We start from the raw sequence: 16094 nt of genomic DNA on the forward strand, positions 1-16094 counted from the left end.
ATATATCAGAAACGAAATCAAATTTATAAGAATCCAAGTCATTCCCCAATTGAGAAACGGTCAAAGGATATGAACAGGCAATTTTCTGATGAAGAAATCAAAGCTATCTATTGCCATATGAAAAAATGGTCTAAATCATTATTGATTAGAGAAATACAAATTAAAACAACTCTGAGGTACTACCTGACACCTATCAGATTGGATAATATGACAAATAAGAAAAATAATAAATGTTGGAGAAGCTGTGGGAAAATTGGAACACTAATGCATTGTTGGTGGAGCTGTGAACTGATCCAACCATTCTGGAGAGCAATTTGGAGCTATGCCCAAAGGGCTATAAAGTTGTGCATACCCTTTGACCCAGCAATACCACTATTAGGTCTCTTTCCCAAAGAGATCTTAAAAAAGGGAAAAGGACCCACATGTACAAAAATATTTATAACTGCTCTTTTTATGGTAGCAAGAAATTGGAAATCTAGGGAATGCCAATCAGTAGGGGAATGGCTAAACAAGTTGTGGTATATGAATGTAATGGAATACTATTGTGCTGTAAGAAATGATGAGCAGGTGGATTTCAGAGAAACCTGGAAGGACTTACATGAACTGATCCTGAGTGAGATGAGCAGATCCAGGAGAACATTGTACCCAGTATCAACAACATTGTGTGTTGATCAACTGTGATAGACTTGACTCTTCTCAGCAATACAAAGGTCCAAGATAGTTCCAAAGGACTCATGATGGAAAATGCTCTCCAAAATCCAGAAAAAAAGAACTATGGGATCTAGATGCAGCTTGAACTATACTATTTCTATTTTTTTTTGTTTTTCTTTTTTGAGGTTTTTCCTTTTTGCTCTGATTCTTCTTTCACAGCATTACTTGCTGTCCTGGGGAGGGGGAGTGAGGGGAAGGAGGTAGAAAAATTTGAAACTAGAAATCCTATAAAAAAAATGTTGAAAACTATCTCTACATGTAACCGGAAAATAATAAAATACTTTTATGGAAAAAAATGTTTGCAGTGATTTGGAACTATGCCCAAAAGGCTATAAAACTGTGCATGTGCATACCCTTTGATCCAACAGTACCTCTGCTAGGTTTATATCCCAAAGACATCCAACAAAAGAGAAAAAGAGCTATTTGTACAAAAATATTTCTAGCAGCTCTTTTTGTGGTGGCTAAGAATTGGAAATCAAAGGGATGCCCATCAACTGAAGAATGGCTAAACAAGCTATGGTATATGATGGTGATGGAATATTATTGTGCTATAAGAAATGACAAGCAGGATGATTTCAGAAAGTCCTAGAAAAACTTATATGAATTGTTGTATAGTGAAGTGAGCAGAACCAGGAGAATGTTGTGCACAGTGACAGCAGTACTGTTCAATGAAGAACTATGAATGACTTAACTAGTCTCAGCAATACAATGATCCAAGACAATCCCAAAGGACTAATGATGGAGCATGCTATCCACCTCCAAAGAACTAATATTGACTGAACACAGACTGAAGCATGCTGTTATTCACTTTTTTCTTTCATTTTTCCTTTTATTTGAGTCTTCTTGTAGAAAATGACTAATATGGTAATGTTTTATATAATTGCACATGTATAACCTATATCTGATTGCTTATTGTCCCGGGGAGGGTAGAGGAAGGGAGGGAAGGATAGAATTTAGAACTCAAAACTTTAAATAAAAATGTTTATCAAAAAAATGTTTGCAGTGGCAGGGGACATCAAAGTTTCTTTGTTTCAAGTGGCCTCAAGGTCCTTCATCTGCTTCCGGCCAGCAGGGTGCATGTTCCAGCTCTCCGGTTATATCCATCTAGACAAGAATCAGAACTATCTTTTAAAAGAAAAGGCACCAGATCAGAGAGACTACTGACATTTGATTTAAGCCTGTGCCAATGTGTTCCACATCTACACTGTTTTATTACTTGAGGGAATAAACTTTCAGTGTAGGAAAAAAAAACCCAAAAAACAAAGAAAAAATGAAATCCTTCCAACTGGTCCTGGGATATCACGCTTATTAGACTACTGACCTCCAAGCGCAAGAGGGAGAATGGCAAGAATCATTTTTGCCCATGGAAGAGGGCTGTTTTCCTTTTGTAGCCACATTTGCATATGTGTAGTAGGCACTCACGGAGATACAAGATTATGGTGAAATCCCTGCCCTCATGAAGTTTAAAATCTAGCAGTATGTGAGCTAACAAAGGAATTTCTTCAACTGTCTTTGGTCAAATTCATTATACACTGCTCCGTGGATTTTGAAGCAAAGCATGTGTGGAACCATAATTGTAGTTGTCTGAGATTGCCAAGTACATTGTAGAGAGTAGGGAATAAAATGACATTTTCCTGGGCAGTCATTCATAACAAAATATTTTGGCCTGCAGCATTTTCACAGGCCCCGCCTACACAGAACCTTGTTCCCCTTAGCTGCACTTGACGGTACCCACTTCCTTTTACTTGTCCTCTGTCTCACTAACGTAGGCAAGCTGGAACATCTGCGGGCTACAAGTTCCTGTGAAGAGGCTTTTGTGTCCTATGGCACAAAAAGAGGCCGGAAAGGAGATCTATATTTGTGTTTCAAATTTCCTTCAGTGTGTCTTGATTTCCTTGAAGTTGGTGAGCATGTGGATTGTCATCACTGAGTACAGACCCCCACATGTCCTAGAGGTTTGTCCATAATCCTGATTTCAAATCTAACCTTGAAGACCTGAAGCTGAGAGTGTTATACCCACTCTTTGATCTGTCCCCAGGCCTGTGATTTTGATTGGGCTCAGTCCTGGGGAGCCCGGGCTTTCATGAGAGAAGGCTCCTTTTTCTCACATACATTGGCTCATTGAACTTCCTACTCTGGCACCACCAGGGTTTTTTTTTTATGTAAGCCTTATATCTAGGACTTTCCCAAAGAGGGAGATTAAAAAAAAGTCTATCATGTACAGATTCAATACAATATGACACTGAACAGAATAGCATTGATTCCATAACAACTTATAGGTATTGGTACAATCTGATGGGAGAATGACACTTAAACCCCATCAGAACATATTGTAGTTTACTGTACTGCTAATTAGACATTCGACATCTCCTTTTGGCATTGCACTGTCCATACCATTCCCGGTCCATTTCTGGTAAATTGGTGAGGCTTGGACTGATCCCCTTTTTGGCAGTCATCTTCTCTACCAGCAGCCCACTCTTGTTGTGACAATCATCCACTCCTGTAATTGGATCCAGGACCTCACAAGGTCAGCTCCAAGCCTGGACAAAATGTCTACCTTGAGAATGGTGTTTGTTTACCCATTCCCAAAAGAAAACACAAAGCAGAAAAGACTAGTAGAGACCCAGAGGCAAGTTGAGTGCCACATATTCCCCACCCCCACTCCCCATGCAATCTGTGCAAGAGAGACAAAACAAAGTGCTTCCTCCTTGCTACACAGGAGAGTTGTAGCCAAAAGGCTGAACTGGAAGCTATCTATTCTTTTAATTGATGCAGTCAGTCATTCAGGCAACTAAAATTTAGTAAGTACCTAATTGTATCAGAAATTGCACTAAGTGCTCGGGATAAAAAAAAAAAATGTGTGAAAGACAGTCCCAGTCACAACCTAATGCAGTTCCTGCCATCTTCACCTTCCCCCCCCTTCCCCCTGACTCCCACTGTCATGAGGGATAGGGACAACTAATGCATCACTCAGCATTCCCCACATCATCATAAAATACAATGTCTGTTTGGTCCCGAAACACACAGGCCCCCAAACACCCATGTGGTCACTGGAACCACAAATGGCAACCTAAGCATGTTCCATGGTGGGGAGAATGTCTCTCATTATTCAATTTTTTTTTCTTGCCCTCATAAATGATCAACCAATAGTTTGGTATAATTGCTAAATGAATCAAGTCAGTGCACACTGCAATAAAAAGATGCATGAATCACTAAAGAGCCGTCCAAGCCAGTGAAGCTCTGAGATCAGTTGTGAAGGGAGGAGAACACTAGCCTGTTTCATCATATATTTCTATAGCTATTGTATGTCAAAAGTGTACATGTGACATCTGTAGTATAGTCGAGGTGACAGCTGTCTTCAATGTTTCTCATCATATGACCTGTGACCTATAAATAGATTCACAGTAGGGGGGAACCATTCATCAGGTCTCATGTCTCAAATATTGGTTTAAACCATATGGCCATTGTCACTACAGCTGGAGGAGAATGACATGAAGTTTGTGATTTCCTGCCATGAGCTTCTTTTGTTTTTGGTTTCCACCTTGCCAGGGTGCTGGGAGATGGGAGGAGGTGACAGTTCATGCATGCCTACTTTTACTCCTCTCTAGACAGATGATGAGGATGCAGTACCTACTGTTCAGTTGCTGCTATTGCTCCAGTAACCAATACCCCATTACTCAGGAAGAGGTGAAGTCATTCTCTTGGACACTTGGGATCAGATGACATCACTTAGTATCTGGTTACAGAGAATTAGAAAAGCAAGGAAGGACTGAATGATGGAGTCTATGGATTCTATACCATCCACAGCATGATTTGTAGACTACTACAAATTATTTACTCCTACATTGTTTTAATTTGATCTACCCCACATGAAGTAGGCAAATAGCCATTGTGTCCATTTCACAGATGGGAAATTGATGTTCAGAAAGGTTAAATTGCTTGCTCTAAGTCATAGGACTGGTATGTCTCTACTTCTCATTTTTTTTTCTACCCTACCTTTTACATCACCCTCTTCAGATTTCAGTTCAAAATCAAAGTTTCTATTCTTTGTCCATATTTCAGGATGCCTAAATCATTTTTTTTTTTTTTTAGTGAGACAATTGGGGTTAAGTGACTTGCCCAGGGTCACACAGCTAGTAAGTGTTAAGTGTCTGAGGCCGGATTTGAACTCAGGTACTCCTGACTCCAGGGCCGGTGCTTTATCCACTGCGCCACCTAGCCGCCCCCTTCCTAAATCACATTTCTGATCTAGCCCAGTGCATAGCCAGGTGCTGATAGGCTACAGCCACAGGGGCTGGTGACTTTCAACAATCTCTCTCCTTTACCTGTCTTTCATGTTTGTCCTGGGTTCATTGCTCTGGGCTTCTCTGCCTTCTCAATAGAGGATCTTGGCTCCCAGTGAAGAACAATTCTATTTTTGTCTCTATGGTAAGGGGGCCTTCCCAGTTGGGGAATGGCAGGGAGGACATAGATACTGGTATCCAGAATTCTACACCTGATGCAGGAATAGAACCGGCAGTATTATTACTCCATAGAAAGGGGAATGCTAAACAGTAGATAATTATAGTCATTTGAAAGTCTAGTTTCCAAGCCTCGTTGGGACATTTGCTATTTTACATTTCACTTCCACTGAAGACAGCTCAATCAACCTCAAGTGGGCTCTTTCCTTTCCAGTGAATTGATTCTTTCTATGGGTTACTCTATCCCTGTTAACTTCTCTGCCAAGGCCTCTGCTGCTGACAGTGTTGCTGTGGCCACTGCCCCAGTAGCTGGTGCTCAGGACAAAACTACAAAGTAGGCAAAGCTTGTTCTTACCTTTCACTGCAGCATCCTTTCTCTATCTTGGGAACCTTTCTTCTCCCCTCCACTCACATTCACTGGTGCCTCCATGCAGTCATCTCTGTAAGCCAGGGTGCTTTCTCTCCCTAGCCCCCAACTCTGCTTCTCCTTTTCCTCTCTAGATATCACTCTCCTTCCCCCTAATTAAATTTTGCTTCCTTTGTCACTTAGGATCTGACAAACTACTTTCCACAGGGAGGTTAAAGGGAGAGACTTGCTACTGTAAGGGAGTAAAATTCTAGCTAGTCTGTCTAAAATATCTAATGAGTGGTCGCCAATAAATTAGAAGCTTTAGCAAGAGTTAGACTTTTAAGCATTTATTAAGGAGAATAAGAATTTGGTGAAGAGAGAAAGGCCTAGATTCATCTATCTATCAAAGGGAGAACGGAGCAAAAGAGTCCTCATGAAAGAGAGCGAGAGAGCCAGCCTCACCCCCTCTTCCTCCCATCAGCAAACGTCACTTCCTGACGCCAAAGAAAAGCCTTCTCCTCAAGGTGGAGCTTTCCTACAGTAAGTCTCCAGCAGGTGGCATAATTCCAATCGTTACACTACCCTCCCCCACCTTCCCCTTTTTAGGACAATGCTTTAACCCAGTAGTTCCTGAACTTTTTTTTTTTAAATATAGTTTCAAAATTGGTTTCCTTTTATGTATTAGTTTCATTTTATGCATTTAAAAATATTATGCTGAGAAGAAATCTCTAGGCTTCACTAGACTGCGGAGATCTAACAAAAGGTTAAGTAAGATTCCTTGCTTAATCAAAGCAATGAGCCTCTTCATAGAATTTTAGGCAGCACTGGGAGGGAGGAGGAGAGGGACATTATTCAACAAGACAAGCAACATAGTATAGTAGAAAGAACATTGTATTTCAAGTCACAATATGTGGGTTCAAGGCCCAGAACCACTGTGTGTTTTGGGGCAAGGCATTTAACCTCTGTGAACTGTGGTTTTCTTTTATGGAATATGGGGGTGACACTGTCTTCCCTATTAAAGGAGACAACAGATGTGGGAGAAAAGTACTTTATAAATTGTAAATGAGTTAGAGTTTTTCCAAGGGCCTCAAATGCTACCAGTGTAGATAGACCTGGGTTGAGGAACCAGGAGCCTGGGGACCTCAGTCAGTGAGCAGTTTGTGCTGTATACTTATGGTGTACTTGTGGTGTATACTTATTTTCAGTGCCTATTGAAGATTCTAGGCCCTGTTCTCTCTTTTTAATTTTTCTTCTTCTTCTTCTTCTTCTTCTTCTTCTTCTTTTTCTTCTTCCTCTTCTTCTTCTTCTTCTTCTTCTTCTTCTTCTTCTGCAGGGCAATGTGGCTTAAGTGACTTGCCCAAGGTCACACAGCTAGTAAGTGTCAAGTGTCTGAGGCCAGATTTGAACTCAGGAACTCCTGAATCCAGGGCCGGTGCTTTATCCACTGCACCACCTAGCTGCCTTAATTTTTCTTCTTAATATCAATGTCCAACAACTAGGACAATCCCCAAGCAGCCCATTCCTAGGCTGGTTCCTGCCACTTAGGTAAATTTCAACTGCTACCATCTGGGAGAGCAGGGGGGATTTCTTCTCTAAAGATACCAACTTGGGAATTAACAGCTTTTCCCCTTTCCATTCTCCTACAGATCTCCTCCCCTTAACCAAGTTCCACCCAAGTAGAGCTCATGCAAAACCAGCCCTTTAAAAGTTTATGCTATGGGATTGAGGGTGGGGGGAGTCACGGGAAATAAACACAGGATCATAGAATGTTAGAGGTAGCAGGCACTTTAGAGATTATCTAGTCCCACCTGCTCATTTTATGAAGGCCTATAGAGATAAAATGACTAGCCCAAGGTCACACAACCATGTAGTGGTAAGAAAAGGACTAGACCCAGTTTGCTTGGATCTCAATCTAATGTCCTTTTTACTATACTAAGCTGTCTCTTTGTTTTGTTTTTTTAAATGAGGCAATTGGGGTTAAGTGACTTGCCCAGGGTCACACAGCTAGTAAGTGTTAAGTGTCTGAGGCCGGATTTGAACTTAGGTACTCCTGACTCCAGGGCTGGTGCTCTATCCACTGTGCCACCTAGCTGTCTCTTAATGGGTTAGTTGCACATGCAAGTCCTCATAAATCAACTTGTTTATCACCCCCTGACCCAATTCCATGTAGCTCACTGCCTGCAAAATGTAGATGTGTAGAATTTTAGAGTTGGACAGGACCTTAAAGGTCATTCAGAACAAATTCTCACACAAAGCAGGAAGCTTCTCTGTAACAATCCTGACAGATTATCATCCAGCCTTGGTTTGTAACAGTTTTAATAGTTTTTTTTGTTTTTGTTTTTTTACAAGGCAGTTGGGGTTAAGTGACTTGCCAAGGGTCACACAGCTAGTAAGTGTTAAGTGTCTGAGGTCGGATTTGAACTCAGGTCCTCCTGAATCCAGGGCCGGTGCTCTATCCACTGTGCCACCTAGCTGCCCCTGTTTTAATAGGTTTTTTAAAAGTTCTTCCTTATATTCACACAAAATCTTCTTCCCTGTAATTTCTCCCATTGTTCCCAGTTTTCCCCTGTGGACATAGATAGATGGATAGATAGATGACAGACAGACAGATGGATAAAAAGAACATTTTGTTAAGCATTTACTATCCATCAGTCACTGTGTTAAGAGCTGAGTATACAAATACAAGAAAATATGATAGACTCCTCAAAATACTTACATTTTAATGGGGGGAAAACTTACATCAAAGAAAGCTGAAAAGTGGGAGAAATTACCAGAATTAGGGCAGAGTTGGGAAAAGGAGGGGGAGGGGAGAAGCAGAAATCAAGGGAGTGAGTTGAGGGTTTTAGACAGGAGCCTTCCCTAAATAGTTGTCTGGGAGAAGGAATCAGGAGATCAGAACCTCGGGCAAAGGTTTCTACAGTGTGGGAAGGTTGCTGGTGAGAAATAGAAGTCCAGACCTCTTCAAAATCTTTGAAAACAGTTATCCTATTCCCCCTAAATTTTCTCTTCTGAAGACTAACCATCTCCAGTTTCTTTAACAGATTTTGACCTTACTACCCCTTTACTTTGCCCCTTTATATTGGGTGTCCTCCTCTGGATAAGCTATAGTTTATCAACAACCCTCTTCAAATCTTGTGTTGAGAACAAAACACAGTAATCCATATCTAGCCCAGGAGACATTGTAGTATACTGGACAGAATGCTGACCCTAGAATTCAAGATTCTGGGCTCAACAGGATGAATCTAAGTGATGAGATGGCAAGTGGTAGTCATTGTGGTGCAGTGGAAAGAGCCCTGGATCTGGAGTCAGAGGAACTAGGTTCAAGTCTGGCCATGCTTACTATACAAGTGACCCTGGGCAAATCACTTAACATCCTTTGGCCTTGATTTTCTCATCTGTTAAGTGAGAGGATTGGAAGAGATGGCCTCCAAAGTCCCTTCTGGATCTATGATCCATAGACTATACTGCCTCTTTTGTTCTGAATACTAACCTTTGAATAACACTGAGGACTTGATACCTTTGTATCCTTAGCATCAAAGTCCTCATCTCTAAAATGTGGATAAAGATACTTTCGTTACTTGCCTCATGAAGTACTTGTGAGGAAAAAATTTTGTAAATCATATAGTGCCATATAAATGTGAGTAATGATGATGATACATATTGTTCATACTGAGCTTGTATTCCACTAAGACCTGCAGGACCTTTTTCAAATAAACTTATTAAACTAGTTCTTCACTTCTCCTGTACCTATGCAGTTAGATTTTGAGCTGGAATGTTTTTCATTTATGCTCCTAAATATATGTCTTTCTACCAACTGAAATTTAACCAGACTGAGTTTAACATGGCTCTATGGATACAAACCAGAAAGCCCAGAAAGCAAATCAAATGTGTGTGTCCTATTGATGGTGAAATGTCCTGGTCTAGAAGCTTTAACCACAACCAATTCACTGCATCCTGCTTATGCCTAGCTCCCCTTCAAAGCCACTCTGTCTGCCATTATCCTGCTCTGGTTATAGATTCACTATAGGAGAGGGAATGAATACTGATGGGCTAGAGCAGCTGCAATGAACCCACCACTCTATCACCACCTCAAGAATCATGCTGTATGTGACAAGGTAATCTCGATGTCAATACCCATTGAAGATGTGAGTTGCTCTTTGGTCAAAGAGGTATTGGCACCATTCAGTAGCACCCATTTACAATGTTCTTTACAACAGCCTGATTTAATATGTCTGCTGTTCACCTCCTTGCCTAGGGAGGCAGTGGTTGCAATGGAGAGTATAGGAAACACCAAGATTCCAGTCCCACTTCTGCTCCTAACTTGCTGAATGACTTTAAACAAGTCCCAAGATTATACAACTTTTCCTTGCTGAACCTCAGTTTCCTCCTCTATAAAACGAGGGGGTTGGATTAGACCAGGAGTTCTTAACCTTTTTTGTGTCATGGATACCGTTGACAGTCTGGTGAAGCCTATAGTCCACCCTTCTCAGAATATTGTTTTTAAATGCATAAAATAAAATACATGGGATTACAAAGGAAACCAATTATATTGAAATTCAGTTCTCAAAATAAAAATTTTTTTAAAAAAACATCATATTCACAAACCCCAAGTTAAGGACTCTACGACTAGATGATTCCATGAGAAGGGGGGGAGGGGGGAATGGAAAGGTCTAAAGCAAGACTACCTAGTTCAGAATGTTTCCAACATTCCAAGTTGAAAGGCACCTTTATTGTAACTCTATTGTTATAGACATATTATAATGGGAAGTGGGAGGGGTACAGGAAACAGTTTCCTGAAAATGTTTGATGCAAAGAGGAAGGAGAATATGTCTAAATATCCTCTGGTTTAAAAAAAAAAAAAGCCAGAAAAGCACCCAGCACATTTATTTCCACTGGGGAAAAAACAAAAACTTTGGCCATTGAACAAACACAGACTGAGTTGATTGCTACATTTTTCTCTTTTTGGGGTCATAAGGCCAGTTAATGATTAGGATAGTACAAGCAAATATTCATGCCTGTCAGGGGCTGGCTTATTTGACTCTTCTACTAAGTAGGAGTTCACTTCATTCCCATGCCCTAGGAAACCTGCTTCATCATGGCCATTAGTCTCAGAAGATGCCTCTGTTTCTTGGGGATACTCCTGTTATTCTCTTCTATGGGTTCAGGTAAGGTGTTTTATTTTTTAAAATCTTATTCTTGACATATTTTGCTAATATATCACATTCATTTCCAAATACATCCCATCCATCTTCTCTTCCCACTGAAGCTATCTCTTTCAACAAAGATTAAAAGAAAAAGAAGGAAAAAAATTGTTTAGCTAAAGCAAAACACCATTGACATGTGACAAGTTTGGCAATATTCTATACACATGGTCCTTCACCTTCCCAGAGAAGGGAGGCCAGGTAAGATTTTAACAGAAATGAGAGGGATCGGGCACCTCTTGTTCAGTTTTGTCCAGCAATGACTTTGGCTCTCAATATTATGTTAATGTGGTATTAATTCTGGGATGTCCCTAAAGAGTCTTTTCCCCCAGTAAGCTTGATTTTTTTGTTTTTAAGTCTGAAAATCACATGAATGACAGTAAAGATAGAACTTTCTCATTCTAGAAACACCAACTTCCCCCAGGGTGATTGACTCATCTTTTAAAAGTCAAAGTTATTCAGATTCACAGACTAGCATTGGGAGGGACATAAGGAGGCCATCTAGACTTGGCTTGACATGAAACTCTATGCAATCTATTTAGGATGATAGCATCATAGGTCTAGAGTTAGAAGGGAGTACAGAGCCTGTCCAGTCTAAACCTCTTATTTTACAGATGATGGAACTGTGGCCCAGAGAAGTTAAGTGACTTGTCTAAGATCACATATGCAATAAATGGCATGGCCAGAGTTTTAACCCAGTTCCTCTGACTCCAGATCCTGGACTCTTTCCATTGTATCACACTGCCTCCCATTTGCCACCTTCTCTCTTAGAGTCATCCCTTCCTTTCCATTCATTCTGCCACTACTCAGATCTAGTCCATTATCACCTCTGGTTTCTACAACAGGCTCTGGACATTCTATCTATCTGTCTCTGTCTCTTTCTCTTTCCTGTGTCTCTATCTCCTATCTATCTTTGTTTTTTTTTTTGTTGTTTGTTTGTTTGTTTTTTTAGTGAGGCAATTGGGGTTAAGTGACTTGCCCAGGGTCACACAGCTAGTAAGTATTAAGTGTCTGAGGCCGGATTTGAACCCAGGTACTCCTGACTCCAGGGCCGGTGCTCTATCCACTGCGCCACCTAGCTGCTCCTCCTATCTATCTTTGTCTCCTGTCTCTCTCCTTTCTTTCTGTCTGTGTCTGTTTCTGTCTTTCCCCTCTCTCTGTCTCTTTCCATTCTGTATCTCTATCTGTTTCTCTATTTCTCTCCCTCCCTCTTATGCACAGTTGCTAGAACAATTTCCCACAAACATCACTTGCATCAGTTTTTCACAGACTTCCTGGCCTGTGGAGAAGGTCCATTCAGACCCTCTGCTCTAACCATGTTAACCTACTCATTATTATATCTCTTCCACTTATGTGTTTCCACTTCCAAGCCTTTGAATGTGTTTCTACTTATTCCTGCAATCTCTGCCAGCCCCTCTTTGCCCATCTATGTTCCCTACTTCCTTTTCCTCCAGGAAGCTTTCCATGGTTGACTGCAGCTCACCATTTATTCCATTACTTATGGTCACATCAACACTTGTTAAGCATTTGAGTATTAGTTTGAATTTCATGGCTTGTTATTCTGTAAGTGTTTTCTTTTGTTCTTGCCTGAGAGGTCCTTCCTAGGACCTGGGTTCAGATCAAAGTTCTGCCACATACTACCTGTGTTACCTTGAGCAAATCTCTGCAGTTCTCTGGGGCCTCAGTTTTTTCATCTGTAAAATGAGAGGATTGGACCAATGAGAGGGTAGTTATACCTTTCCTATCGTAGATTTAGTTCTATGGTAGGAGTCATTATGGTATAGTAGATGGTGCACAGGTTCTGTAGTCAGAGGAACAGGATTTAAATCTTATCTCAAGGGGCAACTAGGTGGTACAGTGGATAAAGCACTGGCCCTGGAGTCACCTGAATTCAAATCCAACCTCAGACATTTAATAACTGTGTGACCCAAGGCAAGTCACTTAACTGTGGCTGCCTCAAAAACAAAATCTTATCTCAGACCCTTACTGTGTGACTTTGGGCAAGTCACTGAGCTTTCAGTTGTAAAATGAGGAGTTTGACTAGATAATTCTCTCTCTCTCTCTCTCTCTCTCTCTCTCCACACACACACACACACACACACACACACACACACACACCTTTAACTATAACTCTGTATATAAATGTAACTATATAATTGTGTATAGCTATATATAGTTAGAAAATAATAAATACATATATATTCATTATTCATTGTCTCATTTGAACTTCACAACAAAACTGTCAGGAAGGTAGCACAGATATTACTATCACCATTTTATAAACAGGGAGAATGAAATTCTGAGTTAAGTGACTTTCCCAGGGTCACAGAGATTATAAGCAGCAAAGGGGGGATCTGGACTAAGATTTGGAACTATTGTAACAGCTTCCTATTTGGTCTCTGTGGATAAGTTTCTCACCACTCTGCTTCCTTTGACACAACTACTAAAGTGATTTTCCTAAAACACAGGTCTGACCATGCTACTCCTTCCCTCAATAAATTCCCATGGTTGTCTATTACCTCTAGGATAAAAATATAACCTTCTCTGTTTCTATCACTACCTGGTCTCCACTTACCTTTCCAGTTTTATCATGCCTCACTTCCCCTTTTGTACTCTACAATTCTGACAATTTGCTCTTCTTGCCGTTTCTATACAGGGCATCCTATTTCCTACCTTTGTATCTTTCCATTGACTGTCAGCTTTTCCTGGAATACCTTCTCTCCTCACCCCACCATTTAGAATTCCTTGTTTCCTTCAAAGCTCATTTTAAGTGCCACCTTCAACTTGAAGCCTTTTCTGATTCCCCAGCTCCATTTATTCCCCTACAAAATTGTCTAGTATTTATTTTCATGGATACAATGTTATAGACATAGATGTTGTGTACCCTGATAGGGTAAAGCCTATTTGATTTTTGTCTTTGTATTTCCATTGTCTAGTACATAGTAGACACAATAAGTGCTTGTCGATCATTAAACAACCTTCTCATTCTTAATAACAAACAAACCAGCCTTCACTTTGTGTTGCCATTCCTTTAAGCTGTTCTCTTGTGTCTTTCCAACTCCAAGAATTGGTTACACTTGTTACCTCTTCTTCCTTACCACCCACTCACTTCTCATCTCTTCTCAATCCCTAATCATCTACTGAAACCACATTTTCAAAAGTTACCAGGGGTGCAGCTAGGTGGCGCAGTGGATAGAGCACTGGCCCTGGATTCAGGAGGAACTGAGTTCAAATCCGGCCTCAGACACTTAACACTTACTAGCTGTGTGACCCTGGGCAAGTCACTTGACCCCAATTGCCTTACCAAAAAAAAAAAGTTACCAGGGATCTTTTCACTGCTAAAAACAAATGTTCTTTCCTTGGTTCTCATACTCCTTGACTTCTGTAGTTTTTGCTTGATAACCATCTCATTCTCCTGGATATTCTCTCTTCCCTCAGTTTCATGAAGGAAGCTATTTTCTCCTGGTTTTCTTCCTACCCAAAAGGCCACTCCTGAGTCTTTTTCTTTGCTGGTCATCATCAACCTCCCACTCTCCATAGAATAGGTGTTTTCCAGGTATGCTTAGGGATCTCTTCTCTATACCATCTCCATTGATCTCATCTCACATGGGTTTAATTATCATCTCTACCCAGATGACGTCAGATCTATATATTCAACTCTAATAGTTCATCAGGCCTCCAGTTCTGCCTTACTAATTGCCCATCACATGTCTATCTGATGGTTCATGTCAATTCTCTTGCCGATTAATCCTTTGTGCAGTGGCCTAAAGATCATTCCAAGGTTTACATACTTCTAGCCTGGTCAGTCGCTGATAAAAACCTTTCTGGAACTAAAAGAATTGTACACAGTATCAACAACATTTTGTGATGATCAACTGTGATGGACTTGGCTCTTCTCAGCAATGCAATGATCCAAGACAATGCCAAAAGACTTAAGAGTGGGAAATGCTCTCCACATTCAGAAAAAGAACTGTGGAGTCCAAATGCAGACCGAAGCACACTATTTTCACTTCAGTTGTTGCTTTTTTTGTTATTGTTCTTGTTTATTTCTTCTTGCGTTTTTTTCCTTTTGTTCTGATTAATGTGGAAATATGTTTAACATGATTGTAATGTATAACCTATATCAAATGGCTCACTGGCTTTGGGAGGAGGGAGGGAAGGGAAGGTGGGAGAAAAATTTGGAACTCAAATATATCTTTACATGTAATTGAGAAAAATCAAAATAAAATTAAAAATACCCAATAAATAAAGAAATAAATAAGAGTCCTTCTGGAGTTCCCTATTGACTAGAATAAAAAGCAAACTCCAGCATTTCAGGCCCTCATAATCTGGCTGTATCTTATCTTTCCAGCCTTATTTCACCCTATTCCCCTACACAAATTCCTCTAAACTGGCATTCCTTCTGGTCTGTACATTTACATAAGCCATTTACTTTCTGGAAATCCACTCCTTTATAATTTATGACTCTGCATACTTATTTTCTGTAGAAATTCAGTTCAGATGCCACCTCCTCTGGAAAGCCTTCCCTGATCTCCTCTCCCCAGAAGATGTCATTGCTCTCTCCCTCCTGAACTTACTTTATATTTGCTCCTCTCTGCAATCTGCAGCTTCCTGCTCTGGCCTCATAGTTGGGTCCATGCTGTTAAAACCTGCATGGCTGAGGCTTCTAATACTGGAGCAGATATAACTATCAGACTGACAAGGTATAAGAGAGTCAGATTCCCACTGCTGGTTTCTTTCAAAGCTCAGCTCAAATCCCACCTTCTGTAAGAGGCCCTTCCCCATCTTCCACCTTTGTTGATGCCTTCCTTCTGAGATTATCTCCCATCTACTCATATCTCTTGTTTGGAACATTGTTGTTTGCATATTATTTCCCCACAATTGAACATGGGCTCCTAGAGGAAAGGGGCTGTGTTTTTGCCTTTCTTTGTGTCTCCAGAACTTGGCACAGTGCCCAGCACGTAATGTTCACTGACCAGTTGACTGACACTTTCCATCATCAGTTTTCAGCATGAGAAAATGGGCATTATCAAGACCTTCTTTTATTTTGCTATTCCGTTCTTGCACAAGAATTGGAAATGGTGCTGTCCCCATGTTTGAGGACTTATGTATTTTATGTAGCACCCTAGTATTTAAACTCTTCCTTACCCCCTTCCCCTCCCCGCCCCCTATTATCTTGGTGCTGTATGGGCATGTCAGTAAATGGGCTTAGGCAATGGAAACTATGGGGGCAGCTAGGTGGCGCAGTGGATAAAGCACCAGCCCTGGATTCAGGAGGACCTGAGTTCAAATTTGGTCTCAGACACTTGACACTTACTAGCTGTGTGACTCTGGGCAAGTCACTTAACCCTCATTGCCCTGCAAAAAAAAAAA

At 40.7% G+C, this 16094-nt stretch overlaps 1 protein-coding gene and 1 long non-coding RNA gene across 2 annotated transcripts in view; one reads left to right on the plus strand and one right to left on the minus strand.

Annotated features, from left to right (window-relative positions):
* Positions 1–16094, plus strand: part of PLA1A (phospholipase A1 member A) — a 74322-nt gene that overhangs the window by 11366 nt on the left and 46862 nt on the right. The window contains 1 exon segment of the mRNA XM_043995738.1: positions 10601–10685. Within this exon segment, the coding sequence (XP_043851673.1) occupies positions 10601–10685 (85 nt within the window).
* LOC122749386 lies at positions 1721–5737 on the minus strand. Its single transcript, XR_006355675.1, has 3 exons — positions 5527–5737; positions 3106–3251; positions 1721–1815 (listed from the first exon to the last, which is right to left on the minus strand). It is a non-coding gene; the product is annotated as an uncharacterized LOC122749386 (long non-coding RNA).

Source organism: Dromiciops gliroides, chromosome 3, assembly GCF_019393635.1.
Source record: "Dromiciops gliroides isolate mDroGli1 chromosome 3, mDroGli1.pri, whole genome shotgun sequence".
Classification (NCBI taxonomy): Eukaryota; Metazoa; Chordata; class Mammalia; order Microbiotheria; family Microbiotheriidae; genus Dromiciops; species Dromiciops gliroides.